The sequence below is a fragment of the Sphaerulina musiva genome (assembly GCF_000320565.1).
Source record: "Sphaerulina musiva SO2202 unplaced genomic scaffold SEPMUscaffold_1, whole genome shotgun sequence".
NCBI lineage: Eukaryota > Fungi > Ascomycota > Dothideomycetes > Mycosphaerellales > Mycosphaerellaceae > Sphaerulina > Sphaerulina musiva.
The window spans coordinates 780,359-806,347 of record NW_016017383.1 but is presented as its reverse complement, the minus strand read 5'-3'; the positions used below and the strand labels follow the sequence as shown (position 1 = coordinate 806,347).

Sequence of the window (25,989 nt, the reverse complement as noted above, 5' to 3'; positions counted from 1 at the left end):
ATATTTCTTGTGTAGTCCAAGAAACAGTACTGCTCGTGAGCAGGAGAGCCATCACGCTCTCACAGTCGCAACGCATCCATTCTCGCCAGTCCACTAGACTATAGTCTTGCCGAGCGCTAGCGAATTCGATTTATCACAAGACTCAACGTCGGCAGAGTCCACGATACGGATCTGGTGGCGAGAGCCGCATTCGATGTTTATCAAGTATGTCTGATCCGTACTGACTCGACGCGGACCTAATCCTATCGTCCAGTGACCAAGGACGCTTCCTGCGTGTCGAATCCCTTTGCATATTGCAATCCCATCCTTGTTAGGTTCCTCCCATACTTCGAAATCGCCTCTTAGTGTCAAAGAGAAACTGTAGGCAGTGAAAGAAGGGCAAGAAGGCTCAGGTAGTAGCTTCCGATGTGGCAGAATATACTTCCGAGTGCAGAAATCTGTACTGTTACTGTAGCTTCGTGATATGGCATCGCTGAATGCCTCAACGGCAAGTATCAAGGGCTCCAGTTTGGTCGTGCGACGATTGAGCCAGATATGCTGGATATTCTTGAAGACACTCATTATCGAGTAGTTTGCCTGATGGGTTTATGGTATAGAAGGTAGTAGTATAATGCATAAGGTGAAGATGCGTCTTCCTTGTTGTATAAGGCACGAGAAGTTTGTTATAGCAACAACATCCCTGCAAAAGTGCATCAGGCATAAACTACACCCAAAAATTGGATTGCACATTCACTTACTTAGAGGACTAGACCTTACTTGTTTCCATACGACCAACTCCTCCTATCTTACTTGCTACATTCTCCGTATGTGTATCACAGAAGTAGCGAGTTTCTGCAAGGGGCTGGTAGCTCAAACTCAAGAACTTGGCTCGTTCAGATTCTCTTCAAGCATTCCTAATTTACGCGCTATCTATGAAGCAAGTAGTTGTGGCCTTAGCTGCGGTATATAGGGCCTGAATGCTACTTTCCGTACGGCGTGATGCCTTTAGAGACTGGAAACATGTTCAAGATAACGGAAACGTTCGGGGTTCCACTCTGAATCCACCTGTTCGTGTTCCATTCCAACGCAACAACTTCGGGAGTTTCGAGGTATCATGTTGTACAAGACGCACTCCAAACGCAATAAGGATCAGTACCTAGACTCTAGTCATCGTGTTCCTTCCAACGGGGGAAACGGAATGTCTTTCGTTGCATGAACAGAGAACAACAGGAACACAAGTAGTGAGCTGTCCTGCTGTCAGAACCTCACCACGACCGGAATACTTGCAGCCTTTTACCTTCAAATATGCACTCTGAACTCATTGACACAGCCGCCGCACTCATTGCCTTTCTTGATGGCTTGGGAGAGTGCAAAGGTCAGCCACCAAGCCTTTACGTCGACCTTGAGGGTAACAACCTCTCTCGAAACGGCACGCTGTCTCTAATCACAATACTGGTCGAACCTCAACAAAAAGTGTACTTTGTCGATGTCACCACTCTGAAGGAGGACGCGTTCGACGCTACAGGATCTAAGAAGCGTAGCATCAGAAGCATCCTGGAGTCGAAGGAGATTATCAAGGTCTTTTTTGATATCCGAAACGATTCGGACGCACTCTTCAGCCTATACGGTGTGCGTGTTGACGGTATTGAGGATCTCCAGCTTATAGAGCTGGCCTCGAGGGATTTCTCGAAGAGGTGTGTTAGCGGCCTGGCTAAGTGTATCGAGAAAGACTCTGCAATTGGATACGTCGAGAAACGAGACTGGCAGCGGGTCAAAGAGAGAGGTCGTACGCTGTTCGACCCCGCTCGCGGTGGCAGTTATGCTGTGTTTGACCAACGTCCGATGGACCCAGAAGTGATAGAGTATTGTACTCAGGATGTCAGTCTGATGCCACATCTGCGTGAGATCTACTGCAGAAAGCTCTGCGATGCATGGTGGAAAGAGGTCGCAAGCCAGACTAGAATACGCATTGAGCAATCGCAGATGCCAGATTACAACGCGAAAGGACCCGATAGGGCGATTGGGCCAGTGAAATGGATGCATTGGCGGCCAACACTCGCTGAAAAGAACGTACGGACCTTATTCAAGATCAGTCGTCCTTGAAGGGACGCAGAAGCAGTAGCAGAGGCTCAGACAGAGTTTTCGTCGACTGGAGTGGCGCTCACATCCAGTTTCCAGGTGTGCTTAGATGATTGTGGACTAGTAGTGGTTCTAAGTAGTGAGATGAAAAACAATGTTTCGTACGACTATTCAACTAACTTATAACTTACACTTCCTACCACTTCGGAATTTCAACGATCTGCTGGTATAGGATCATCCGTGACCAGTCGACCGCTAGTGTCATCAAGAGAGTCGATGCTGCCATGTCGGTCTAGAAACCAAGGATGCTGTAACGCCTGGTAGGCAGAAATTCGTCTCGCGGGGTCCAAATTCATGAGGCCTTTTATGAGGTCTATGAATTGCTCGTCGCAAAGTTCTGACCACTCCGAAAACGGTTTGTATGGAATACCATCCTGGTCTCGATCTTCCCAGAGCATTGAGAGGACTTGGCAGTTCACTTCCTCATCACCAACATGAGTCATAAGCCCATTGAGACCTTCCGAGTCTCCAAAGTAGGATACTTGACGCTGCAGCCGTATCATAGCTGGTAAAGCTCCTTGCGTTTCGTGGTGTGCGAAATCTTCGTCTGGCCCGCATATGACACGGCCAAGGATAGCATAGATGCACTTAGCAGGATCAGCACGAGCAGTATGATCTATGTCTGCACGCTCAAAACAACTTACTACCAGACCAAAAGAAAACATGTCCGATGGCTTGTTCAATTCCCCTTTGAAGTGGGCCTCTGGGCTGCGCCAGTTGTCGTTCCCAGCGAGCATTCCTTTAATGCATCTGCCCTTGGGCAAGTACGCTGCGTTCTCCAGATCGGTCAGCTGAACCTGCTCGATAGTTGTGGTATGAGCGGTCCGTCGACATTGAACCATGATATTGTCGGGTTTGATGTCTGATAAAAGAAATCAGTTCTAGATCGGAATGAGAGGAGACAGTTGTGTACCTAGATGGACAACATCCCTTCCGTGTAAGTGGGATATAGCCTGGAGAGTAGCTCGCAGGACTTTTCGGCAGGCTTGTATCGGTAGTCCCTTTCGAACCAAATGCAAAAAGTCATCAGAGAGGTATTTGTATACAAACACGCGCTGATCTGGTATGGTATCGAGCGGCACCCGCAGTGATGTGGTTGACATCTTGCTCAATTGCGGCAGTATTCGTGCGTTGAAGTTGCTGAAGATGTTGACAGGAATGTCCTTCAGGACGAAGATATCCTGTCCAGACCTACCTCGCAAAAAATCTCAGTCGGCAAAATGCAAGGCAGATGTGCGGTGAGCTGCCTACGAAGCTGTCCAAACGCGACCAATATGTGGTCGCTCCTGGAGAATATTCATGAAGCGATAGCGACGTCCCGTCGCGCCAATGAGCTCGCTGGGCAAGGATGCCATTCTGACAGTTGTAGGAAGCATGTCGGTGCTGCGTAGGTAATGAAGGATAAAAAGACGAAGGATAAAAAGACGCAGGATGTTAATGTAGCATACAGTATACAGGCACCCGCAGCAAACGGGGAGGTGGATGGGGAGGTTGATGCCTGAGGCCAACATCTTACGGCTATGCTGATAGCTACTCAATTGACAATTATGGATCTCAATTTTACACTTCAACACGTTTGAGAACTCAGACACTGCATCAATTCAATTCTGTATCTCTACTAGCATCAACTACGAGCGAGCTTATTCAGCTCTTCTTCTACTACAGATGGTCGTATCGCGAGTACCGTCTAAGGAAGACTTCGTCAAGCCTCTGGTCGAACTTGCTAGACCGAGGAAGCAATACTACCTGAGCATTACTGTACCTATACGAACATGCCACTCCGGTAGCAGACGACCCATGTGGTAGATGTCGGTGCTTCTTTCCGGGTGGCCGGTCCTCTCCGTCGAAGATACCAGGTAAACAAGCACTTGCTTGCCTGCTATCTGGCAATACGCCGGAAGAACTCTTTACAAGGCTCGAGTCGGCGAAGACTCTTCGCGATCCAGTCGATAGCGCGGAACATGGAATAAAGCAAGAAAGGCAGCTAAGACTACAAGACATAGCAGGATTAAGAAGAAATCTTCACCTCCTAGAAGAAGGTTATCCCTAGACAAGGATGAACTGAAGCAATAGTAAAGAAACTCAACCTCAAGGTCTAGGCTCTAGAGAAACAAAGGCTAAGAAAGGCAGGCAAGAAGGCATTTGCTACCTCAGAGGAAAAAGGATCCCCTACAACTTCAGAAGCATCTTATCCAAGTTCTGATAAGGATGTTGATGAAGTTGCCGATGCAAATGTAGAATCAAAAGGCAAGTTTCTATTATTAGAATGGTTGCTTGATGCCTGTGCTTCATAATACATAAATGACTAGAAGTCTCTCTTTAGGGAACTAAGTCCCCTCTAGAGAAAGATTTGGGTCTAGGTAGGTAGAGGGTACCTCTAATATAGGAACTGCAGTAATAGAAGGAAAGACAGGGAAGCAAACCAGGCTCAACTAACCTAGCTAAGCACCAGTTAGGAAACCATTCGGAAGGCCTCCTAGGAAGCAAGATCCCCTACCTGCAAGACCCCTGTTTGTGCAAATCCCTTCTCTACTAAAGGACAAAGGAGAGTACCAGAGCGTAGAGGGTCCAGAGAAAGAGAAAGATAAGGGACCAGCCTAGGAGGGGACTCCTAACTAGCGTAGGAGGATGGCTTCCAATAGGAACAGAAGGCCTAAACAGTCCAGGACTAGGGGGGAACATCCTAGGGTCTGAAGAGGAGGAGGTCCACTTCAGCATGCTCTGGAGTCCATATACATGCCTTGTAGCAGAGAATATTGCCTGTCCCCAAAGCTTCGCCAGCCTGGTTCGACCTAGAAGCGTCGGCTATCCTTATTGGGGCGAGCTTTGCAACTCGTACCCTTAGCATACTCGGAGGATGTGCCGATGCATTCAATGACCTTATGGTCAGATCGGGCTTGCCGACTGCGACTACTTCATGTTATAAGAAGCAGTCCCTCACCTCGTAGACAATCCTTTCCCTCTCTACCTACTCAAGCTAGCACAATCGACATCACTTTCGAGCGCAACAATCAACAGTGTCTCTACTACTTCCTTCACTCTATCCAAACATAGTCCTCCGAACGGGCTAAGCAATTACCGTAGAGATGCGTTTCTCTCTCATCGTCTTCCTCGCGGCCGCCGTGTCTGGTCTCTCGAGTGACCCGAAGGGAAAATACGGAGAACTTTTCGCTCGGGATTGCCAAGATCCACGTAAGTAGCCCACGTGCATAACTTCGGCTGAGGTGGTCCTATACAACAAACGGCTGACTTGGGAATAGCCGTCTGCTACAATAACGGCGACTGCTGCTCCAGCTGTTGCGACAAGAACGCTGGAGTTTGTTGCAAATATGGGTGCACTGAGTTCAACACCTGCAAGACCTAATGGAACCTTGCTACGGGTGGTGGTAAGAAGCACTTCACTTTCTACTCGTCAAACTGAATCTAGGTCCTCTGTTCTGATAGGGATACAGGTAGATCGCAAAGAACTGCATCAACATCGACTTCGAGACGAGGAAGGACCGATCTAGCGCACTTACGAAACTGCGCACATATTCGAGCGGGCAATGAGACTTGTGGCGGATATTTATGCTCCATATTGTTGTACTTAAGTGCTCGAAAATACACTCATTTGACTCCAGTTGATGTGAACGTGTCGTTGATTACCTTTGTACGGAAGGAGAGGTAGAAACAAAAGGTAACCGTGCCAAGCGGCCGCACTACTGAACGGTGTTCCGCTCCGCATATGCATTTGACGCCTCGGACACAGGAACGACAGCTACTCCTACGTGCTAGCCGTGAACATCATCAGTTTATTGGCGTCATGTGGCCAGATTGGATCCCACGCTGAGCACTCAGTTTCCCACCTCGCCGCTAGTTGCCATGCGCAGCCATCGTTCCATGCACCCTATAAGCCTCTTGCATGCTGCGCGCCGGCAATTCGTAGATCGGGAGAGAGTACAGTCTACTGTCCAGAATCCAACCGTACCATCCGCGTATCATAGCCAGCAGCGAGCTCCGAAACTCACTTCCGTCCTCTCTCCCCCGTCATTCAACTACTGCTCGAACCGCAACGTCTGGATCCTATCAGTTCCTCCAGATGATACGCCGTGCTAAGCCCTGTTCGCACCCGCGCCTACGCACTGGCCAACTGTTGCTTTTGTAGTTGTTTAGTGAAAGTGTAATGCATGCGCTCCTAAGAAACCCCTGCAACAGACTATGAACCGTGAAGTCGGCGTGAACGCCGAACGTAACGATGCATTGGTCGCTCCCATTCGACATCGACAAGGGAGACCGCAAGCCGTAAGCCGTAAGCATTTTGTTGCTCGTATACGATAGAATGGCAGGCAGACGCGGCAATGCCTGTATATTGTCCGAACTGACTCCGATGGTATTGTGTAAGTCACGGTCGACTCTACCGCGGATAAGCATTGATGTCCATCCACATTGAGCGATTCTGGATTTCTAATGACCTGTGCGAGGCCATCGATACGATTCAAGTCCTACGTTTCCAGGCGCTTCCTCAACTCCTCGTCTATGATATTGTTCAGCTTCTTGCGGTTTTTCAGATTGAGGGCACCTTTACTTACGCCAGGCCTGGCACAATTGTTCGAGCCCCTAACCCTGTAACGTCGCTGGCTCGGCCTCGACCGACAAAGAGGGACGCTAGCGAGCGTCTACTCTATGCTTCTAGTCGAAAGGTATAAATATCCGCTTAGTAGTACGGGCCAAATTGGTACAGGACGACTTCGCTTCGGAAGGGAAGAAGGGAGTGAAGTGGACGTCAATCTATGAAAGAGGGCTGGAAATCCTAGAGAGCGCACGTTCTAATTGGCGCATCGTTTGTAGTGGGGCGCGCTAAAGCAACTAGACCTAATGTGTCTCTACCCTGCAGCGCCTGCGCGCATCGGAGTTTGATCCGGCCAAACCGTAGACTCCGCGGTATAGGTGCACATATATCCGCTATTTCGAATACGGTAAAACCAGGCCTCCAAATCACTCTGTTACAGTCTGTATACAGAATTTTCCGAATACTGGAATCGCTAACTGCAATCGTCGGGGGCTAAATCCTCTGTTCGAGCGTATAGTAGGAGGTTTCTACAGTATGTCGCTTCGGTGGAATCCAACTCCGATGCGCGTAGGCGCTGTAAAAAAAGCCCGCCGTAGGCGCAAAGAAAAGAAAAAGCCCTACGTAGTAGCCGCTAGATGCACCTACCTTACCTGCCTACCTACCTGCCTGCCTACCTACCTTGCCTAAAAATTTAGAAGAGAAGGACAAGGACAAGGACAGGGACAGGGACAGGGACAGGGAGGAGCAGGAGCAGGAGCAGGAGGAGGAGATGGAGATGGAGATGGAGATGGAGATGGAGATGGCAGATAGAGATGGAAATGGCAGATAGAGATGGAAATGGACAGAGATGGAGATAGAAATGCCAGGAAAGAAGAAGATAGAGAAAAGAAGATAGAGATGCCGTGGAAGACAGACAGAGATGCCAAGGACGAGATAGAGAACGGAAAACCGAAATTAGCACACATTCCATACTACCAACGGGCAGGCCCGTAGGACACACTACGTTCTAGCTAACAACAGCATCGGACAGTAGAAGGTCTACTAGAGATCTATAGATAGATCCCTATTCGAATTTTCGGCCGCTTGGTATTCGAGCTCTGGCAGGAATTTGAGGCATCATATACGTCAAAGTTTCTTGACGTCACATCAATCCAATTCATCTTCATTGGTCTAGTGGTCATGATTTCCGCTTGTCATTGTCTCAATCCAAGCGCGGGAGACCTGGGTTCGATTCCCAGATGGAGAGACGCCAACAGTCCCAACTTTTTTTGTTTTTTCGTTTTGTGACCTTCCCTCCCGCAATGCGCAGTATGAGAGGCAATCGGGACCAGAGTTTGAGAGGAGTCATGTCTTTCTTTTTCGTGGGATCCCCAGGCTGGCGTGAAGGAGCCCGAACTCAAGTGCCTATCACTTCACGATAGGCATAGGGCAAGCCATGACAAGGCCCAGCTCCACTGACACTTACTTGCACCGAACACCTTCACAACTTTGGTAAATTTTGCTTCAGGTCCACTAATATAAACATGACCATGACGCCGTCGAAGCCAGAACAGAGCATCTTGATCGTCGGAGCCGGCGTCTTTGGAGCCTCCACAGCATACCACCTCGCCTTACAATATGAAGATACATCTAAGATTACAGTCATTGATCGAACATTACCATCGCCCGAACCAGCAGCGAGCACGGACATCAACAAGATCATTCGAGCAGACTATAGCAGTGCTTTTTATGCTGAGCTTGCGTATGAAGCCATCGAAGCGTGGGCGAATTGGCCCGAATTGAAGGATTACTATCATCGTACGGGCTGGGTCATGTTGGACACCGAAGACAGTGATATGGTGGATCAGATTCGGCAAGTGTTCAAGAATAGAGGGTTTGATCCTACTGAAGATATTCCCTTGGACAAGCTCAATGACCACTGGAAGGGTATTTTAAAAGGCACAAACTTGCAAGGCTTCGACAAAGCATACTGGAACCCCGAAGCCGGATGGTGCGATGCTTCTGCTGCGACAGCGAGTATTATGAACGCTGCCATTTCCAAAGGTGTGAAATACGTCGTGGGAGAAGTTGATCAAATCCTTCTCGACGAGAGCAAAGTTACAGGGATCCGAACCACAGAGGGAGAAGACCTCACAGCCGACACCATCGTTCTCGCCACTGGTGCCTGGACGAGCAGTCTCCTCTCCCCGATCGAAGACATCCTCTCCATCGCCGAACCCGACCGCGTCGAAAGACAACTCACGGCCGCTGGCGTCAGCGTCGCACATTACAAAATGTCCTCTGAGGAAATGACACAACTCTCCGACATGCCTGTCGTAGTCTACGCAGAGCATGGCGAAGTCATCCCTCCACCACAAGAAACCCAGCTGTTGAAATTTACGAACGCGCATACGATTAAAAACACCATCGTCACCCCTTCCGGTTCTCACATTTCTGTCCCTCCCCCAAATCGAGACCAACATCTCGTCCCAGAAGTCTTGAAAAAAGAAGCGATAGAAATCATGAGCGCAAAAGTCATGCCCACATTCACAGCTTCGGGTGCCCGAGATGTCGCATATTGGCGTTTATGCTGGGATTCGTATACCCCGACGCAAGATTGGTTACTCTGTCGAGCGCCTCATGCACGATTGGGGAATTTGTTTCTAGCGACCGGGGGCTCGTTTCATAGTTATAAGTTTTTGCCGATTGTGGGGAAGTATATGGTGAATGTGTTGAGTGGGAAGGGGAATGGGGAGGTGAAGGATCGGGCGTGGGAGTGGAAGAAGAGGATGGATGGAGATGAGAAGACGAGGGGGGCGCATGAGAGTACGGCGCCGAGGAGGGAGTTGAGGGATTTGGAGTGAGAGGGATGGGGGATTGATGGAAGATGGAATGTAATGCTCAAGTCTTTTATCAAGGGAGTTTGGCCATCTCGGGTATCGATCCAGATGCCGCTCGTCAGTGAAATAGCTACGGCGCGAATGGACCTTACGTCGGATATCCCCACTGTTGAGTGATATGCGGATCAATTCTTTCCGACTCGAGAATCAAAGTTTTCCATCACTTCAGCAATTTTGGGGTTGGTGTCGTGCATCCAGGACAGCTCGGGTGCTTCAAAGTGTTCATGCTGTGGTAGACGTGCTATTTGGGGATGATGAGATGGAGTAATCGTCTAGAAGACCATATGTGAAGCCGTGATCTCGAGGAACGGAGGCACCAACAGGGGTTGGTGTCGCTCGTAGCTCTTCCGAGCAATTTACAGGGAAAACATGGGTCACCATTGCAGCGATTGGAAAGGCGTGTTGGAGACGTTGCTGTAGATGGAGCAGGAAGTTTCAAAGCAAAAGAGAAAGATGGTTTGCAGAAACAAAGACTTTTGCTCTCACCTACCGCTTCCGGCAGTCTGAAGTTCAACAAACATAATGGCTTCACCCGGCTCCATAGCGATTGTCATCATGACACGATCGGAAATACCTAGCGAACAATCTGCTGAGCGCCCACACTGGTCTTGAAGTGTGCAGGATGGTAGTGGTCTCGTGGTATACGCTGCACAAGATGCAGGCACCCATTCGGGCCACGACGCAGCAGTCTTGTTTTGTGCGAGGAGGTACAACGGGGAGGCCATGATATGCGGAGCGATGGCTATAGAACTATAGCAATGAGCAATGCCGACATGTCGCGTTAGTCTGGAAGTTAGAGCGGACTTCATGCTGAAGAGCTGTGCTGCCATGGCGACCAGTGGAGATGGGCACTGTCCTCCTGGTATTTCGTCGTGTATCCTGCCGATGTTCCTGTCGATGGCTGGCGCAGTCTTGTGTGTAATACGAGGATCGAGGAAAGTAGACAGAGTTCGACCCGGGATTGCTGGTGTATCAAAAGAGCAGCCATGCTTGACTTTATGAATCATGAGTGAATTCCTGAATCATGCAGCAGGTTGTTTGTGCTCACAGGCGGCAAAACAGTAAGTCTCGTGGGAGGCGGAGGAGGAGGATGGTGATGGTGATAGTGATGGTGTGACCGCGGCGAGCTGAGGATGGAGGATGAAGGAGGGGGAGGGGAGACATCCGAACAACCACAGGTCAGGTAGACTACAGTAGAATCATGTAGAATCATCCCTCGCAGCACAACCACACATGATGCTCTTCCGCCGCTCGCTTCCAGGCAGCACCTGGCCAGATATGCGCAGCTTGCATCATTCTGCAGCCCAACCAACGGAACTCTCGAAACCGTTCATTACATGAGGTGTATTATGCACCGCACCACAATAATAATAATACCAACTTAATAACCGACCTCACTAGGAGGTACTCCTACAGCTCTACGCGACCTTACCTACCTTACCTACTCGCCTACACCCACCGGTTCCACCTCAGATACATGTAGCACAGCTGCTGTACTCTGTCCTGCTCCTTCCCGTCCTCACTCATCGTTCTCGCCGCCGTCATTGTCACCACGACGCTAGCGTTATTATCACCGTCCAAAGTTCACCGACCTCCGCATGTCTGCTGCGCCATACCCAGACCCCTTCGGCGCGCCCGAGAACGACATCGGCTTCGACAGGCGGGGCCGCCGGCCAGACCACCACCACCACCACGCGGACCCACACTTGCCTGCTCCGCCTCTGGGGCCATCGCTCAAACCTGCTCTTAAGCGTGAAGGAAGTCGAAGTCGACTTTCACCTGACGACCGACCTCAATTTCCCGACGAAGCATCCTATCTTGGTGGCCGAGCCCCCGACGCTGAGGTTAAGAACGGCCCGCGCGAGAGATCCTTCCGAGATCAGAGAGACGGCTACGAGTCCGAAGAAGGCGAGAATCACAAGTCGTCCAAGTACACGCCTCGCACCAGAATGCCGCGATCCAACGACGATGATCTGGCTTACGATGACCGCAAGCGCCGTCCGAGGAGAAATACCAACAGCCATGTGCCTCCGCCAGAGAGCGCAATCTCGGGCGCATCGCGAGGCGGCTATGATGATGCTCCTCCCCCACGACGCCGAAGAGATCGCGACGACCGACGGGACTATGACTACGATGATGAATCACCACCATCGCGCAGGCGCGGACCCAGACCGCCGCCGGTAGAGTACGGTGCCGAGCCCATTCCTACCCGACAGAGGAGCGAACGACGGCCTCGGCCACGACGCGATTATGACGAGTACTCGGATGAGGAGGACTATCGTCCCCGGCGGCGTCGTGGAGCCAGCGCAGACGGCCACGGGAGACGTCCTCGTGACTACGACGATGGGCCATATTACTCCGACGAGCCCCGCAGACGCCGCAACGATGACTACGATCGTGCGCCGATGCGGAGGCGGGACAGCAGTAGGAGGAGGCGAGATGATTACTACGACGACTATGACAGATATGACGACCGAGATCGGGATCGACGACACGGCAGAGACAGTCGGCCGCCGCCCAAGGAGATCAGGATTGGCAAGTACGACATTGGACCGTGGATAGAGCAGGGCAAGAAGCATTGGACTACGGTGGCGCCCATCTTGACTCCAATTGTATTGGCGCAGATTCGCAAAATGGGCCAAGGAGGTAATGGAGGTGGCGGCGGCGGAGGACGGCGATAGGATCGTGGGTTAGATGAATACCATTCCAGATAGTAGCGCTGCAGTAAGACGGGCATGGGAATTGAGCTGAAGCGTTTGGTACTTATTACCCGAGAACAGAGGTTTGATTAGTTCTACTGTTTCCTGGCGAGCAAAAGAGGCCAGGCAGGCATATTGGGACGCATTTGGGCATTTTGGGGGCGCAGAAGTGAGACCCACGGTACCATTAGATAATGGAGGACATCTGCGAGGCGCGTATGATACCTACGACTATTAGCAACACCTTTCAATCTCAGCTCCAGCAGCGAGAAGGCGCAGGCGGTTTCCCCGGCTGACTAGATCGATATTTCTGCTCTATTACGAACTACGATAGTCCCGAATGAACGCGTGTATGGGCGTGTAGTGAGGGGTATTGCTCCTATCTGCACTTGTTACGAATCAACAGGTACGAATGGGGCAATCCCCGCGGAAAGGACGGCAACCGAGTAGGTGAATGTGGATCGGGAGCAGGTGTAGTATGCGATGGTATGACGAGAAACAGATATGAGTTTATCCCTACACAGCTGAGGGTGAAGCGTAGCGCAATCGTATGCTTCAGGATTGGGGTCCGGCATCGTTCATGCTGATGCCAATGCCAAGAAATGTTTCACGAGGAGGAGATGTGATTGGTGATGGTGGAGCAGATGGTGTTCTAAACGCGGCCTGATCCACGCCATGGGTCCACGAGGACGGCTCCCTCCAAGAGTCCAAGCCCTCCAAGCCTCGAGGCCTCGTCAGGCGCGAACAGCTGTAACGACTGCGCGCAGGGCAAGGTAGTAGTAGGAGGTAGTACCTCCTAGAGTGAGCGGATGGCTCAGGCACGAGGTGACCTCTACGTACTGTAGGTTGTTTCTTTTACCTTTACTACTACTACATCCTACCTACTTTCCCTACACTACACCCACCCTGCCTCACCCCCGTCTACACAGATGAAGGCGCCATCGCACGGTCGCCATGCTGGACGAGAATCTCCCGTGCTTCTACCTGAAGCAGGCTGCTGCTGACGGCATCAAACACCACCGCGACATCCACCACTCGCACAATGGCTCCAACCCCGCCCCCGCCTACTCCCTCCACAACGCCGATCCCGCGAGTCTCCAGCCCGCCTACAGGAACTGTTACGGCGCCGCCTTGTTCGATGCATACAACCCCGACGTGCTCTTTGGCGAAGTCGTCGTTCGACCCGATTGGACCCAGCCCACGCTGAATCAGGAAGAGATTCGACGGAATGGCGGCATTGCTCCTCCCCCTCAGCCCGTACTGCCGCACGACTTTGCCATACAGCTCTACAATCCCGACCAGCAGGTCAAGGTCGATGTCAAGGAGGGCAAATGGGGCGCCTCCGACTCGTACGAATTCAGCTTGCCCTCCGTCGCCTTTCGAACCCCCAGCGCGAGTCACTTGGACAGAGGGCAGTCAGATCCTGCCATGCTGCCCGTCACGCCCAAGATCAACTTTGTGTGGCGCAAAGAGAGCAAATTGAGCAAGGATCTCACCTGCTATATGACGGGAAAGAGCACGGATTTGGATTCGAAGAAGAAGAGCAAGAGGGATCCAGATATTGCCGTGGCATTGTGGAGAAGTCTGAGAGAATTGACCATATACGAGTCAAACCTGGACAGACTCGAGTTGGAAGATCCAAAAGGAGTCGAAGTGGTGCTTCTGCTCAGCGCCATCGCGATCAGAGACTTGTGGTTCGTGGCACACAAGGACGGACTGCGGGAAGCCTTCAATATCAGTGGTCTGCCCAATGAGAGGAAGTTGAGCGGAGGCGGTAAGAAGTTGTCGAGTTCATGTAGAGTGGTAAACGCATTGAGTATAGTCGGCGCTCCTGCATTGTCACATCATCCACCTTCCGTACATGCGGCACAAGGAGGACGGACCCCCAGTCAGCCTCAAAGCATGGCCAACAACCCTTCATCCAACCCCCATCCACCAACAACTGCATCTAATTCCAAACCACCTCCGCACGTAGACCCTCGATCTGCATGGGAACTCGACGCCGAAACCGCCCGCCTTAAAGCTCAAGCTGAGGCTGAAGCAAAAGCCGAACGTAGACGACAGAAGGAGAAGGCCAGAGCCGACGAAGCTGAACGTCAACGTCTACAGCGAATGGTTGCAGAAGAAGAGAGAGTTCGAAGAATACGGGAAGCGGAGGTTGAGAAGGAAACGGAGAGATTGAGGAAGATTTATGGTGTACCGCAACAACAGCAGCAGCAAGCGAACATTGCGAGACCACATACGAGCATGGCTATGGGACGTCCACAGAACCAGAGGGTCAATAACTCTGCTGCGGGTGCTCCTCCTCCGCAGCCTCCCAGACAGCCGAGCAGACCACAGCAAGGACAGGGCAGTAGCGGAATGTATCGACAACCTGGTGCGAATGCGAGTATGATGATGATGAGTGGTGCGAACGGTAACGCTAGTTCTTTGAATCTGGGACAACAGCAGGCGATGAAGAAGAAGAAGAGCTCCTTCTTTGGTTTGAGAGGGGGTTGTGGTACCGTCGATCAGAGTACCACTGCGCATGGCGGTGGCAGGCTAATGAAGAAGAATAGCGCCATGTGGTAGAAGGAAGCGGAAGTGAACCGAGTCGATTGTATGAATTTAGCGAGGAGTTTTGTTTGATATCCAAAAACCTTACACATCATCGTTGATGTATTGAGCTCATGATAATTTCTTGGATTCGAGAAGAGACCTCCTCCTCACAACTGATTTGGATTTTGAATTACATGATTCATGGGAAGAAGAACAAGAAGAATAAGGGGAAGAAGAAAAGTAGCCCAATGCCTGCCTGCCTGCTTCCTTTGCTCCATCATCACCTTGCCCCCCTCTCCTCCTCCTCCACCTCCACATGACTAACCACACTCCCTAACCTCCCCTTTCCCTCCAACGCCATCTTCTCCCTCATGACCCTCTCCTCCAAATCCCCCTTGCGGAACGAAGCCTCCTTGCCATGCATGGAAGGAACAAACAAGGGAGCGTTTGTAAACAAATAATTCATCTCTTCCAACGGCAACTTCTTCGTCTCGGGCAACACGCCCCAAAACCAAATCGCATTCGTAAAATTACACACGACAAACACGAGATAGAATTTCCATCCGATGCGTTCAATCGCAATCGGTGTGACCTGGCCAATCATTGTGTTGAAGGCGAACGATGTCATGGTTGCGATACTGACTCCTTTGGAGCGTGTGCGCGTGTCGAAAATTTCGGCCGGGATGATCCAGGATAGGGGGCCGTTAGTGGCGCTGAAGGAGAAGTTGTAGATCCACGTGATGACGATGAAGCCCCAGGAGGCGGCTTTGTTGTTGGATTCTCCCGGGGGGAATTTGGAGAGGAGGATGGAGGCGATGATGAAGGTGAGGCAATTTCCCTGGAGGAGGGGAAGAAAAAGGGGAGGATTAGTTGTATGTTTTTTTTTCCGAGATGTGGAAAGTGGAAAGGGAAAGGGAAAGGAAAAGGGAAAGGGAAAGGGAAAGGGAAAGGGAAAGGGAAAGGGAAAGGAAAGAAAGAAACTTACCAAATTTCCTCCTATCATCGCCCATCTTCGTCCGGTATAATCGATAAACAGGATACAGCAGAATTGAGCAATAATGGCAATAATCGACGAGATGCCTTGGTATTTGAGCGTCTCGCTCCCGGGGATTCCAATCTGCGCGAAAATCGTCGGAGAGTAGTATTGAATTGCAGAGACGCCAGTCATCTGCACGGAAGCTTGAATCGACACGGCGAGGAGCAATCGGCGGAAGGAGGATCGGTGAGTGAAGAGTTCGGTGTATGACTTGGCCTCGGTTTCTTTTTCAAATGTGATCATGTCCTGGATTTGTTCGAATTCGGCTCGGACTGTGTGTTACCAGGTTTTTGTCAGCGCCCATATGTTGCCAGCGTCTTTCGTCATATACGATGGGCAGAGCTCTTACCCCAAGGATCGTTCTCGTCGCCGTGAGCGTGCAGTTTTGCCAAGGTTTTGAGGCCGAGTTCGGGCTTTCCGTGATCGATGAGCCATCTGTTGTTGTGACATCGATGTTAGTGAGATGCGGTGGACTAGTGAAGTTGGAAGATTGACAGCAACATACCGCGGTGATTCTGGAAACAGCATGATCAAAGCCGCCAAGAATCCAGCAGGAATGACCTGTATGCCCAAGCTGATCCTCCACTGTTGGCTGCTGCTCGCAGGGATATATGTATACGTCGCATATGACACCCACGAGGCCACCAGCGCTCCGATTCCCAGCATGAATTGTTGCAATGCAGTCACTCTGCCTCGAATCGAAGGATGGGCGAGTTCTGCTTGGTAGAGAGGCACGATCATTACCAGGAAACCCACTCCCACGCCGGCAATTGCTCGTCCCGCATAGAGATATGACAACCCTTGAGCACCGGTTTGAAGGCCGCCTCCCAAAATGAAGATCAGAGCACCAATCAGGATGGTCTTCTTTCGTCCCAGGTAGTCGCCAGCAGGTCCTGCCAGGCCTGCTCCAAAGAAGGCTCCACCAGTGAAGACCGATACAACTGCTCCTGTCTCGGCCTTGGTAGGCTGGAACGTATTGACGAAGTTGTCCGATGCGACTGCGCCTGCGATGACTCCCAAGTCGTAGCCATACAGCACGGAGCCGAGAGAGGCGAAGACAGCCACGAGAAACTTGCATTCATGTTAGTGTCTGTTGTTGTGGAGGTGGTTGTTGTTTGCGCTGCTGGCTCCGATAGAAAGCCTCACCTGGTACCACTTCGGTGGCAACGCCATCGTGCAAAAATGAGCTTGTGAATGAATTGGAATGCTTGACCTTCCCTGCGTCGCGATGGGGTGATTCCCCATTATGTACTCTCCTATTAACCATGCTCATTGTTCGATACCCATGTCTGTCTGCTTTTAACCCGATGCCGAGCAGCTGGCGTTCCCATTGGTGGCGTTCTGGACCGATCCGGAAGGAATGTCTCCATATTCTTCAGGTAGGCTCTGATACGTCGTTGGAATGGTTCGTGCGCCCCGTGTTCAGTATCCGGACGCCGCCCATCATCACATCAACAACAATACAACCTCTCTCGGGGAAGTCTGGTGGGTCCCTGGCGCCATGGGCCATGGGGAACTCTAGTGCGAATGCGGAGAACAAACTCTATTGGCCTCGGTCGAGCTTGTGCCGTACTCTAAGTTAGCGACACGGATAATCATGCCTCCACCAGTGAGAGGTATGCTCTCGTCGCCATTGGCCTTGCGCCCGCATATATCATTATTGCATGTGGCCATGTGCAGACTGCAGACCGACTGGCTAAGATATTGACATGGGCGAACAGTCGGCCCATCCATGTAAGACAAAAATGCATAATGCCCTATCACTCGAGAAGACCCACTTGATTGTGAGCATCCTAGCATTGGCTAGCAGCAAGAACACGGGTGGGGGTAGTCATTATTAGAAGTGAACTGTGTTCTTCTCGCTGTGCTGTCGATTCTGTCAGTTTGGACTTGTGGTGCTGCTCTCGACAACAATGACGACCTTTACGAAGCTTGAGCCAGGCAGCCAACCTCTCATATCAGTGTATCCCAACCGCAAGCTCTCCAAGATCAATGACAATGTCTTCGGCGGCTTCACCGAGCACATGGGGCGCTGCATTTATGGAGGCTTGTACGATCCAGACAACCCGAATAAAGACTTGATCGACGAAAATGGGTTCCGCAAGGATGTCATAGAAGCTATGAGAGAGCTGAAAATACCAAACTGCCGGTATCCTGGCGGGAACTTCCTCGCTACCTACCACTGGATCGACGGTGTCGGCCCCCGGGAGAAGAGGCCCAGAAGGCCCGAGTTGGCATGGCTGGGGATCGAAAGCAACCAATTTGGTACAGACGAATTCATGAAGTGGTGTGAGACCGTGGGCACCGAGCCATATCTTGCTTTGAACTTCGGCACTGGGACGCTTGACGAGGCAATGGCCTGGCTGGAATATTGCAACTCTAGCCAGGACACCTATTACGCCAACTTGCGCCGGAGCCATGGCCGTGAAGAGCCATATAATGTCAAGTATTGGGCTCTCGGTAATGAATGTTGGGGTCCGTGGCAGGTGGAGCAGATGACCAAGGAAGATTATGCCAAAAAGGCATACCAGTGGGCAAAAGCTTTGAAGCTCATCGATCCCTCCATCACCCTGATCCTTTGTGGCGAGACTGGTCATTCCGAGTGGGACTTTCACGTCTTGAAAGAGTGTATACGATGGGACCAGCATGCTCTCGGAGCTGGAAATGTGACTGCGAGCTTGATCGACCTGCATAGCATCCACATTTACACTGCCAGCAGCGACCCAGTAAAGAACAGCGTAGCTCCCAAATCAGCGGAGAGAGCTATTGAGATCGCCGCAGGACTCATTGACTTGGCAAGGATCCAGAACGGGGTACCAGCTTCGGTCCCCAGACAGACCATCTGTTTCGATGAGTGGAATGTCTGGGACCCGCAAAGAGCTCCAGGAGACCTAGGCGCCGAGGAGAAGTACACCTTGTCGGACGCATTGGCGGTGGCAGTATGGCTGAATGTGTTCATCCGGCAAAGCAAGTACGTTGGCATGGCAAACATTGCTCAAAGTGTGAATGTGATCTCACCCTTGATGACGACCAAAGAGGGAATCCTCAAGCAGACCACTTGGTGGCCATATCTGCTCTTCTGTAAATATATGAGAGGGCACACTATCGCGACTCATGTCAGCAGTCCAGTGTATGATGGCGAAACGGAACCGAAATGGTTGCAGGCTGCTGCGGACATGCCCTGGTTGGATGTCTCTGCTGCGATTGATGATGATGGGTGGGCCAGCCTGGTTGTAGTCAATTTGCATCTAGAGGAGAATTTTGAGGTCGCTCTCGATGGAGTGTATACTACAGCGAAGGTGTATACCGTGACTGGGAAAAAGTGGGATGTCGTCAATACTGCTGGGGAGGAGAATGTCGTCGTCCAGGAGGGCGAATGGAAATGTGAGCCCAAGTACACATTTCCAAAGCAGAGCATGACCATGCTACGGTGGAAGGTATGATCGAACTGGCGCTTGGCTTGTACATAGGACAAGATGGTACATCACAATAGACATGGGAGGTACAGGTAGATTGCGTACAAATGTACTTTGGGGTACCTTAGTTGACTGGTGTGGATTTCTGCCTGAGGCTGAAAAGGAAATTGAAACTCAAACCTGCCAAGCCCACCGCCATTTTGCGGGAGGAGCCAAACCTCGAATTTCTTCCTCCGACCACAATCGCGTTCGACCAACACCGTCACTCACTAACCACAGGAGATATTTTGACGAGCACCAGTCAAGATGAAGCTCAACATCTCCTTCCCAGCCAATGGCTCTCAGAAGCTCATCGACATTGAAGATGAGCGCAAGCTCCGTGTCTTCATGGACCGCCGCATGGGTCAGGAAGTCCCAGGTGACAGCGTCGGCGACGAGTTCAAGGGCTACATCTTCAGAATCACCGGCGGCAACGACAAGCAGGGTTTCCCAATGAAGCAGGGTGTCATGCACCCTACTCGTGTCCGACTCCTCCTCTCCGATGGCCACAGCTGCTACCGCCCACGCCGCACTGGAGAGCGCAAGAGAAAGTCTGTTCGTGGATGCATCGTCGCCATGGACTTGTCGGTCCTCGCTCTGTCGATCGTCAAGCAGGGTGATGCAGACATTCCAGGTCTCACCGACACCGTACACCCCAAGCGCTTGGGTCCAAAGCGCGCGACCAAGATCCGCCGTTTCTTCGGTCTCAGCAAGGAAGACGATGTGAGTACCTCTCTGAGGCTCTATTTCCTCTTCGCCAGCCTCGCCTCTGCGCGTGTGCTGAGTCTGAGTTCTCTGCCTTGAGCATGAGCGAAGTTCTGCCCAGAGCACGAGCACGAACCACACCTCTGCCCAAGGCCGGAACTCGGAGCCTGAGACCGAACCACTGTTGCTAACGTACATGAATGTAATAGGTCCGCAAGTTTGTCATTCGTCGTGAGGTCCAGCCAAAGGAGGGCAAGGAGGGCGCCAAGGCATACACCAAAGCTCCACGCATCCAGCGTCTGGTCACTCCTCAGCGTCTCCAGCACAAGCGCCACAGGGTCGCACTCAAGCGCCGCCGCGCAGAGGCCTCCAAGGATGCCGCCGTAAGTCTTGGATACGCTTCATTTTCCGCCCAAACTATCACTAACATAACGGGCAGAACGAGTACGCCCAGGTTCTCCACAAGCGTGTCTCGGAGGAGAAGGCCAAGGTTGCCGACCTCAAGAAGCGTCGTGCATCCAGCATGCGCAAGTAAGCGTATTAAAAGTGTTAGACATGGCGCTATGGGACGGGTTATGCATTGTGCTCGAGCGAGGACCCTTTGACGACCTCGTGATGATTGAGATACCTGCTACATGCGCACCATCCAGCGTGGATGGGTGAGTTTCGCAATTGCAAGTAGCTGCAGATTCAGGACGCCGCACAGTGCGGCTAGGAATGAACAGCAAACAAATTGTTCTCACCCAGTTGCTTCATTCTCAATTGATTCTCTCCAATTTCGCCTACCCATTCCCTCTAGTATACCTAGGAACTGCCATTCGCGAGTCTTTCACTAGCGACTCTCTGGTTCTCTATGGCTCAGAAACTGTGCTCTTCTATGCAGGCCTCACCAGGGCGTCTAGTATATTCACTTGACACCTCGCGGAAGCACTGGAAGAAGCACCGCTTTTTATATGCTCGGCCCGGCCCCGTAGATACCTTGATCGCAAATGCGGGCACTAGACTTTCCTTCCCTTCCATGGAGACAAAACTCCCCACCACTCTTCTTCACCCACTTCCACTTCCACTATGACACCACACACTCTTCTCATTCAGCTGCACAGCTCATCACCCGAGTCGCGCAGACATGTCGACCACCAACAGCATCAAGTTGTTGACTGGTAACAGCCATGGCGGGCTGGCGAAGCTGGTTGCCGATCGGTACGCGAAAATCACAAAAAAAATCTCTCGACTGGGCGCATGGCAGCTTCCATGTTGGCGTATGCTGACCAACATGTGCGCAGACTGGGCATAGATCTTGCTAAGATCATGGTCTTACAGTACTCGAACAACGAGTCGAGCATCAGCATCGGAGAATCAGTTCGCGACGAAGATGGTAGGTCAGACTCGTCTCTTACTCCCTCGTCCTCGCCTTTGTTCGTTCTCGAGGGATGAAGGTAGCGGCGGCCTTAGCAGTGGCGGCCTTAGCAGCGAGATATGGCCAAAACAGCAGCGGACACACAGAAAAAACGGCGACGGTGACGGCGAGGGCCTAACTGACGGCTATAGTCTTCATCCTCCAGTCGACAGAGCCGGGCAACATCAACGATCATATCATGGAGCTGCTCATCTTGATCAATGCCTGCCGAACCGCCTCCGCGCGCCGAATCACCGCTGTCCTCCCCAATTTCCCATATGCGAGGCAGGACAAAAAGGATAAGAGTAGGGCTCCCATCACCGCCAAGCTCATGGCAAATATGCTGCAGACTGCAGGCTGCCAACATGTCATCACCATGGACTTGCATGCCTCACAGATCCAGGGCTTCTTCAACGTGCCCGTAGACAACCTCTACGCTGAGCCTAGTACTCTCAGGTGGATCAGGGAGAACCTGAAAGTGGACGACTGCGTCATCGTGTCACCAGATGCGGGAGGCGCGAAGCGTGCGACGAGCATAGCGGACTCTCTCGACCTGCAATTCGCCCTCATCCACAAAGAGAGAGCTAGACCGAATGAGGTCTCCCGGATGACTCTGGTCGGTGATGTGAGGGGCAAGATTGCAATCATCGTGGACGACATGGCAGACACTTGCGGCACACTGGTGAAAGCTGCTGATGTAGTGATGGAACACGGCGCAAAAGAAGCCATTGCCATCGTCACACATGGTATCTTGTCAGGAAATGCGATCGAGAAGCTCAATGGTGGCCAGCTGAAGAAGCTGGTTGTGACCAACACCGTTCCACACGAGGAGAAGAAGACCCTGTGTGATCGCATTCATACCATCGACATTGCCCCCACGTTGGCGGAAGCGATCCGGAGGACGCACAACGGAGAGTCCGTGTCGTTCCTGTTTAAGCATGCGCCTGCATAGCTGGTAAGCGTGTAGAAGGGCAGACAGATAGCAAACCGAGGAAGCAGCAACAAAACCTGGTTATGGCGATTACTGTGCAATCTTTCACTCTCCGCGGAAGGAGTTCTAGGATGGGCATGAGATGCGTAAGTAGCATGCGAGGGCGTTCGGAAGGAGTAGACTCGATGAGAGCGATGAATGGGAAGTCATGATAATTGCATGGGAGGGTCGGTTTTGTCTTGGGACAAACGTTTTTGGGATACATGTACTCACATACGCACCAATCCAATTTTTGGGGTCTATTATCCTGACATGTGTGCAATCTCCCCTATGTATCCCTCCGTCCCTCTCTGTGTACAAGGCGCACTATTGTCCTTCGGCCTTCTTCACCGTCCCAATGACACCTTTGGCCCAGGAGAAATGACCAGCTTTCGGCCCCAAACTCCCTTCGGCCAACTTGCCCGTCTGAGGATCATACCAACACCCATCATCCCGACTCGCAGCACCATACAAATGGGTATTCTGATTCCTCTCAATCCCTTCCTTCCACGCCCTACAAACCACCGCACTATCAATCAACACATTTACCTCTTGCGAATGAAACCAACTCTGCGTATCCTGATTCCCCGACCCTTGAATCGCCACACAATCATCCACAATCATAAGTTTAATATGACAAGACCTTTGCTTCCACACATTATGTATCGGACGAGTCTGATCTGCTGCGACATAATAATATACTTGTAACAAAGCCTTTTCTGCAGGAGTGGTTAATTGCGAGTATAAATAATTGGCATTCATTTCATTGGTGCCGCCTTGATGGGGGAGTAATTCTCCTCCGTCGTTGTAGCCCAGACAGACGTAGTATGTGACGCGGATTTGGCGGTGTTGGATCGCGGAGAGGAGGGCGGGTAAGAGGGGTTTGGCGTTGAGGTCGGGGGTTTGGATGAAGATGGATTTTTGGGCGTTGCGGATTAGAGAGAGGAAGGCTTCGTTTTGGGGTACGAAGAGGGAGTCGTTGGTGATGTTGGCGTAGGGTTTGCGGGAACACATGGCCATGGGGACGGGGGAGGTGTTTGGGATGGGGATGAAGGGGAAGAAGTTGAGCTTGTTATTGTTGTCTCGGTCGCTGGCGGTGGGTTTGAGGGAGAGGTTGGTGGGTTTGTTGAGGTGACGAGCTACGGCGTTGACGTGTGGCTCTGTGGGCTCGAGGGGTCGGAGCGTAGATCGCATGCGTTGGATCTCGTCATGCATGGTGTCGTCGTAGTGTGGTTTGCCGGGCATATGTTCGGGGAGATTTTGGTCGAAAGGCCTTTCGGGAAGGCGGAAAGATCCATCCTGCTCGAACAGTGATGTGAACGCCTCTAATTGGTATGTTGGTGGTGGTCGCGTTGTAGCAGGTGTCGCTCTGCAAGGTAACGCCGGCTCTAGCTTGTTGTGCCAACTGATCAAGAACGTCTCCCATATCTAAAGGTGATCCATTAGCGGACATGACTTCAATAACACCACCATGGGATGATACTCCTCACCGAGTCAACGATGGGACCTTCAATGTGGGTCATCATCTCCAGGTTATCGTTGTCTTGAATGTTGTTACTCGAGACGGTCGCGATCTGTCTATCCACAATCATGAACTTGGAATGAAACGTGCCCAGTGGAGGTCTGTGAAAGTTGACAATAGCAAGGTCTACATTGGGCATTTGTTCCGGTGGTGGCAGACCAACCCCAGCTGCTTGCCATCCTGTTGAGCTCACGTCTTGGTGGTTGTTCCACACCTGCTTCAGAGCACCTGGTCAGAAAAGGTCAGCACAGATAGCTATACGTGTATTACTGGACATCTCGTACCCCGATCAAACATGATCTTGACAACAACCCTCCCCCCACGAGCACCTGCCCGTTTGGAGAGTTCGATTAGTGCATCGTTGACAAAAGTGCTGGCGCCACTCTTCTTCCAGAAATTGGTCGCCAGTAAGACTTCATGCTGTGCGCGCACAATCAGATTCGACATATGTCGAAGTTGATCGTTCAGAGGCGCGATGATGGTCATGGGAACGTAGCCGGTCGAGCCAATCAGTGGCGGCGAGACGCAATCGGCAACAGGGTCGTTTTCCAGACATTGCAAGAGATCGTGGAAGGCATGCAGGAACAGCTCGCTTGGCTGAGTATCTCCGAACGTGCCACAACTCTGAGCCCACTGCAGGTCACTCTGCGAGGCGGATTCCTGCTGATCTGGTTTTGGTGTGACGATGTTGGTGAGATGCTGTTAGTTGGTCAGCAGCTCAATCTACATCTGTGATGGATGCTCTGTGGACAAGCGGCGACTGACATGGCTCCCATACAGCTTCTGAGCGATCTCGCCTGGCGTCTGTTCTGCATTCTTTGCATACTCGGCACTGACTGACACTTGTGCACGGCAGAGTTGCTCGATCTTGCTGCGGCTCCGAGGATCTTTGCCCATATTGGCAGAATGCCAAGCTTCTGCCAAGGTGCACTTGTTTGCTTGTATGTTGGTGTAAGTGAAGTGGATTGTCGGAACGATGGTGGCTGGCGTGTCTGAAGCAGATACCTCAGGTCCATTAACTCTTCTCCTCTCTCCCTATACATGTATGAATTGGAATAGAGTATCAAGGATGACGTATCGGACTACGTACGCAGCTGAGTCTGTTCTCTGGTTCAGAAGCGACAGGCCACAGACCTCACCTTTTAGCCGACGCGAGCTCGTCTCGAGTCCTGCAGCGTCACCGACGGTAGTGCATGTATACGAGCAGTCTGACACATTTCTTTCCGGAGACTTTGTGCCCATCAAGGCCAATGGGCTTCTCTATGCTGCTCTCGGCGCATACCAGCAGGTGCACCAGTCTCCCTAGGCACCTAAACTTTGATATCAATTGGCTGCTACACTCTCTTGATATGATTTCCATTGGATATTGTTCCTGAACCTGGAAGACGGAGGGCTGCGGAGACAGCATGGGCTTAGAGTAATCCAAGCATATAGGATGAAGCATTCCGGAAGAAGACCTTGTACGCACGATGCACAAAGACCGATTAGTAGAGTGCAAAGATTCCGCATCAAAGACTCTCCTCTGCGACCAAAACATATATACTATTATCCACCTCAGTCCTTGTCTCCTGTTTGGGCAGCTTCTACTAGACCTCACTGAGTGTACTCCCTTGGCCGCTCATTCGACTGCAACCCCTACGCCTCTCCTATGCCGACATTCGCGCTTGTAAGAAGAACAGGACGATATGGAAGAAGTAGCCGAGTCTTGGACAACCTTCGACAGTAGGGTAAGTTTAGCTTGCGATGTCGGCCAGCTACCGCGGGCCAGATATAATAGCAAAAAAACACGTGCAGATCTGGGGATAGTCGAAAAGTTGTCTTTGCACGATTAGGTCAGCTAGCTTCTGTCAAAAAGTACAGGCACTCAATTGGAGCATAGGTAGGTAGCAATACTGAGGTTTGTCCATCCCGAGATCTCTGCGAGAAGCTTGATAATACTATATGTATTAGGTAGTCTTGAAGTATCTAGGTAAGGTAGGTATCCATGGATGTAGCAATAGAAGAAAGAGAAAAACAAAAAGGTGCTCTCGGAAACGACCCCGTCGACGGGAAGTCCAATCACTGAGGTGACTAAGCATGGAGGTAGTACCAAATTCGACATCATGGGTAAGGTAACAAGCGC

General features: G+C 51.5%; 11 protein-coding genes and 1 non-coding gene across 12 annotated transcripts; 8 read left to right on the top strand and 4 right to left on the bottom strand.

The window, feature by feature from the left end:
* Positions 1-1,284: 1,284 nt before the first annotated feature.
* SEPMUDRAFT_33190 (uncharacterized protein) lies at positions 1,285-2,082 on the top strand (the record flags this gene model as incomplete). Its single annotated transcript, XM_016908531.1, has 1 exon — positions 1,285-2,082. One exon carries the CDS (start codon positions 1,285-1,287, stop codon positions 2,080-2,082), a length of 798 nt encoding a protein of 265 aa, XP_016764565.1.
* Positions 2,083-2,215: 133 nt separating this feature from the next.
* Positions 2,216-3,473, bottom strand: SEPMUDRAFT_75632 (kinase domain-containing protein; the record flags this gene model as incomplete). The annotated part of the gene is made up of 4 exons (XM_016910112.1): positions 2,216-2,705; positions 2,763-2,980; positions 3,032-3,309; positions 3,370-3,473. The coding sequence occupies 4 exons, from the start codon at positions 3,471-3,473 to the stop codon at positions 2,271-2,273; spliced, it is 1,035 nt and encodes a 344-aa protein (XP_016764564.1). The 3' UTR covers positions 2,216-2,270.
* Positions 3,474-7,826: 4,353 nt separating this feature from the next.
* On the top strand, positions 7,827-7,913 carry SEPMUDRAFT_t9. Its single transcript has one exon. It is a non-coding gene; the product is annotated as a tRNA-Asp (tRNA).
* Positions 7,914-8,190: 277 nt separating this feature from the next.
* On the top strand, positions 8,191-9,510 carry SEPMUDRAFT_152663 (FAD/NAD(P)-binding domain-containing protein; the record flags this gene model as incomplete). The annotated part of the gene is made up of 1 exon (XM_016907479.1): positions 8,191-9,510. The coding sequence occupies one exon, from the start codon at positions 8,191-8,193 to the stop codon at positions 9,508-9,510; it is 1,320 nt and encodes a 439-aa protein (XP_016764563.1).
* A 442-nt stretch (positions 9,511-9,952) lies between these two features.
* Positions 9,953-10,448, bottom strand: SEPMUDRAFT_145687 (uncharacterized protein). The gene has a single exon (XM_016903203.1). It carries the CDS (start codon positions 10,374-10,376, stop codon positions 10,029-10,031), a length of 348 nt encoding a protein of 115 aa, XP_016764562.1. The 5' UTR covers positions 10,377-10,448; the 3' UTR covers positions 9,953-10,028.
* A 566-nt stretch (positions 10,449-11,014) lies between these two features.
* SEPMUDRAFT_145686 (uncharacterized protein) lies at positions 11,015-12,486 on the top strand. Its single transcript, XM_016903202.1, has one exon. It carries the CDS (start codon positions 11,145-11,147, stop codon positions 12,225-12,227), a length of 1,083 nt encoding a protein of 360 aa, XP_016764561.1. The 5' UTR covers positions 11,015-11,144; the 3' UTR covers positions 12,228-12,486.
* Positions 12,487-13,165: 679 nt separating this feature from the next.
* SEPMUDRAFT_145685 (uncharacterized protein) lies at positions 13,166-15,010 on the top strand. The gene has a single exon (XM_016903201.1). It carries the CDS (start codon positions 13,200-13,202, stop codon positions 14,814-14,816), a length of 1,617 nt encoding a protein of 538 aa, XP_016764560.1. The 5' UTR covers positions 13,166-13,199; the 3' UTR covers positions 14,817-15,010.
* Positions 15,011-15,018: 8 nt separating this feature from the next.
* Positions 15,019-17,020, bottom strand: SEPMUDRAFT_145684 (MFS sugar transporter). The gene is made up of 5 exons (XM_016903200.1): positions 16,966-17,020; positions 16,325-16,890; positions 16,169-16,254; positions 15,769-16,091; positions 15,019-15,621 (listed from the first exon to the last, which is right to left on the bottom strand). The coding sequence occupies exons 1-5, from the start codon at positions 16,990-16,992 to the stop codon at positions 15,064-15,066; spliced, it is 1,560 nt and encodes a 519-aa protein (XP_016764559.1). The 5' UTR covers positions 16,993-17,020; the 3' UTR covers positions 15,019-15,063.
* Positions 17,021-17,732: 712 nt separating this feature from the next.
* SEPMUDRAFT_32881 (glycoside hydrolase family 51 protein) lies at positions 17,733-19,262 on the top strand (the record flags this gene model as incomplete). The annotated part of the gene is made up of 1 exon (XM_016908516.1): positions 17,733-19,262. One exon carries the CDS (start codon positions 17,733-17,735, stop codon positions 19,260-19,262), a length of 1,530 nt encoding a protein of 509 aa, XP_016764558.1.
* Positions 19,263-19,482: 220 nt separating this feature from the next.
* On the top strand, positions 19,483-20,751 carry SEPMUDRAFT_145683 (40S ribosomal protein S6-B). Its single transcript, XM_016903199.1, has 3 exons — positions 19,483-19,997; positions 20,189-20,362; positions 20,419-20,751. The coding sequence occupies exons 1-3, from the start codon at positions 19,542-19,544 to the stop codon at positions 20,512-20,514; spliced, it is 726 nt and encodes a 241-aa protein (XP_016764557.1). The 5' UTR covers positions 19,483-19,541; the 3' UTR covers positions 20,515-20,751.
* A 326-nt stretch (positions 20,752-21,077) lies between these two features.
* Positions 21,078-22,601, top strand: SEPMUDRAFT_145682 (ribose-phosphate pyrophosphokinase 4). The gene is made up of 3 exons (XM_016903198.1): positions 21,078-21,179; positions 21,263-21,354; positions 21,528-22,601. The coding sequence occupies exons 1-3, from the start codon at positions 21,106-21,108 to the stop codon at positions 22,325-22,327; spliced, it is 966 nt and encodes a 321-aa protein (XP_016764556.1). The 5' UTR covers positions 21,078-21,105; the 3' UTR covers positions 22,328-22,601.
* Positions 22,602-22,672: 71 nt separating this feature from the next.
* On the bottom strand, positions 22,673-24,764 carry SEPMUDRAFT_55776 (phospholipase D/nuclease; the record flags this gene model as incomplete). The annotated part of the gene is made up of 4 exons (XM_016909375.1): positions 22,673-23,773; positions 23,836-24,095; positions 24,152-24,566; positions 24,633-24,764. 4 exons carry the CDS (start codon positions 24,762-24,764, stop codon positions 22,673-22,675), a joined length of 1,908 nt encoding a protein of 635 aa, XP_016764555.1.
* Between the last annotated feature and the right edge of the window lie 1,225 nt (positions 24,765-25,989).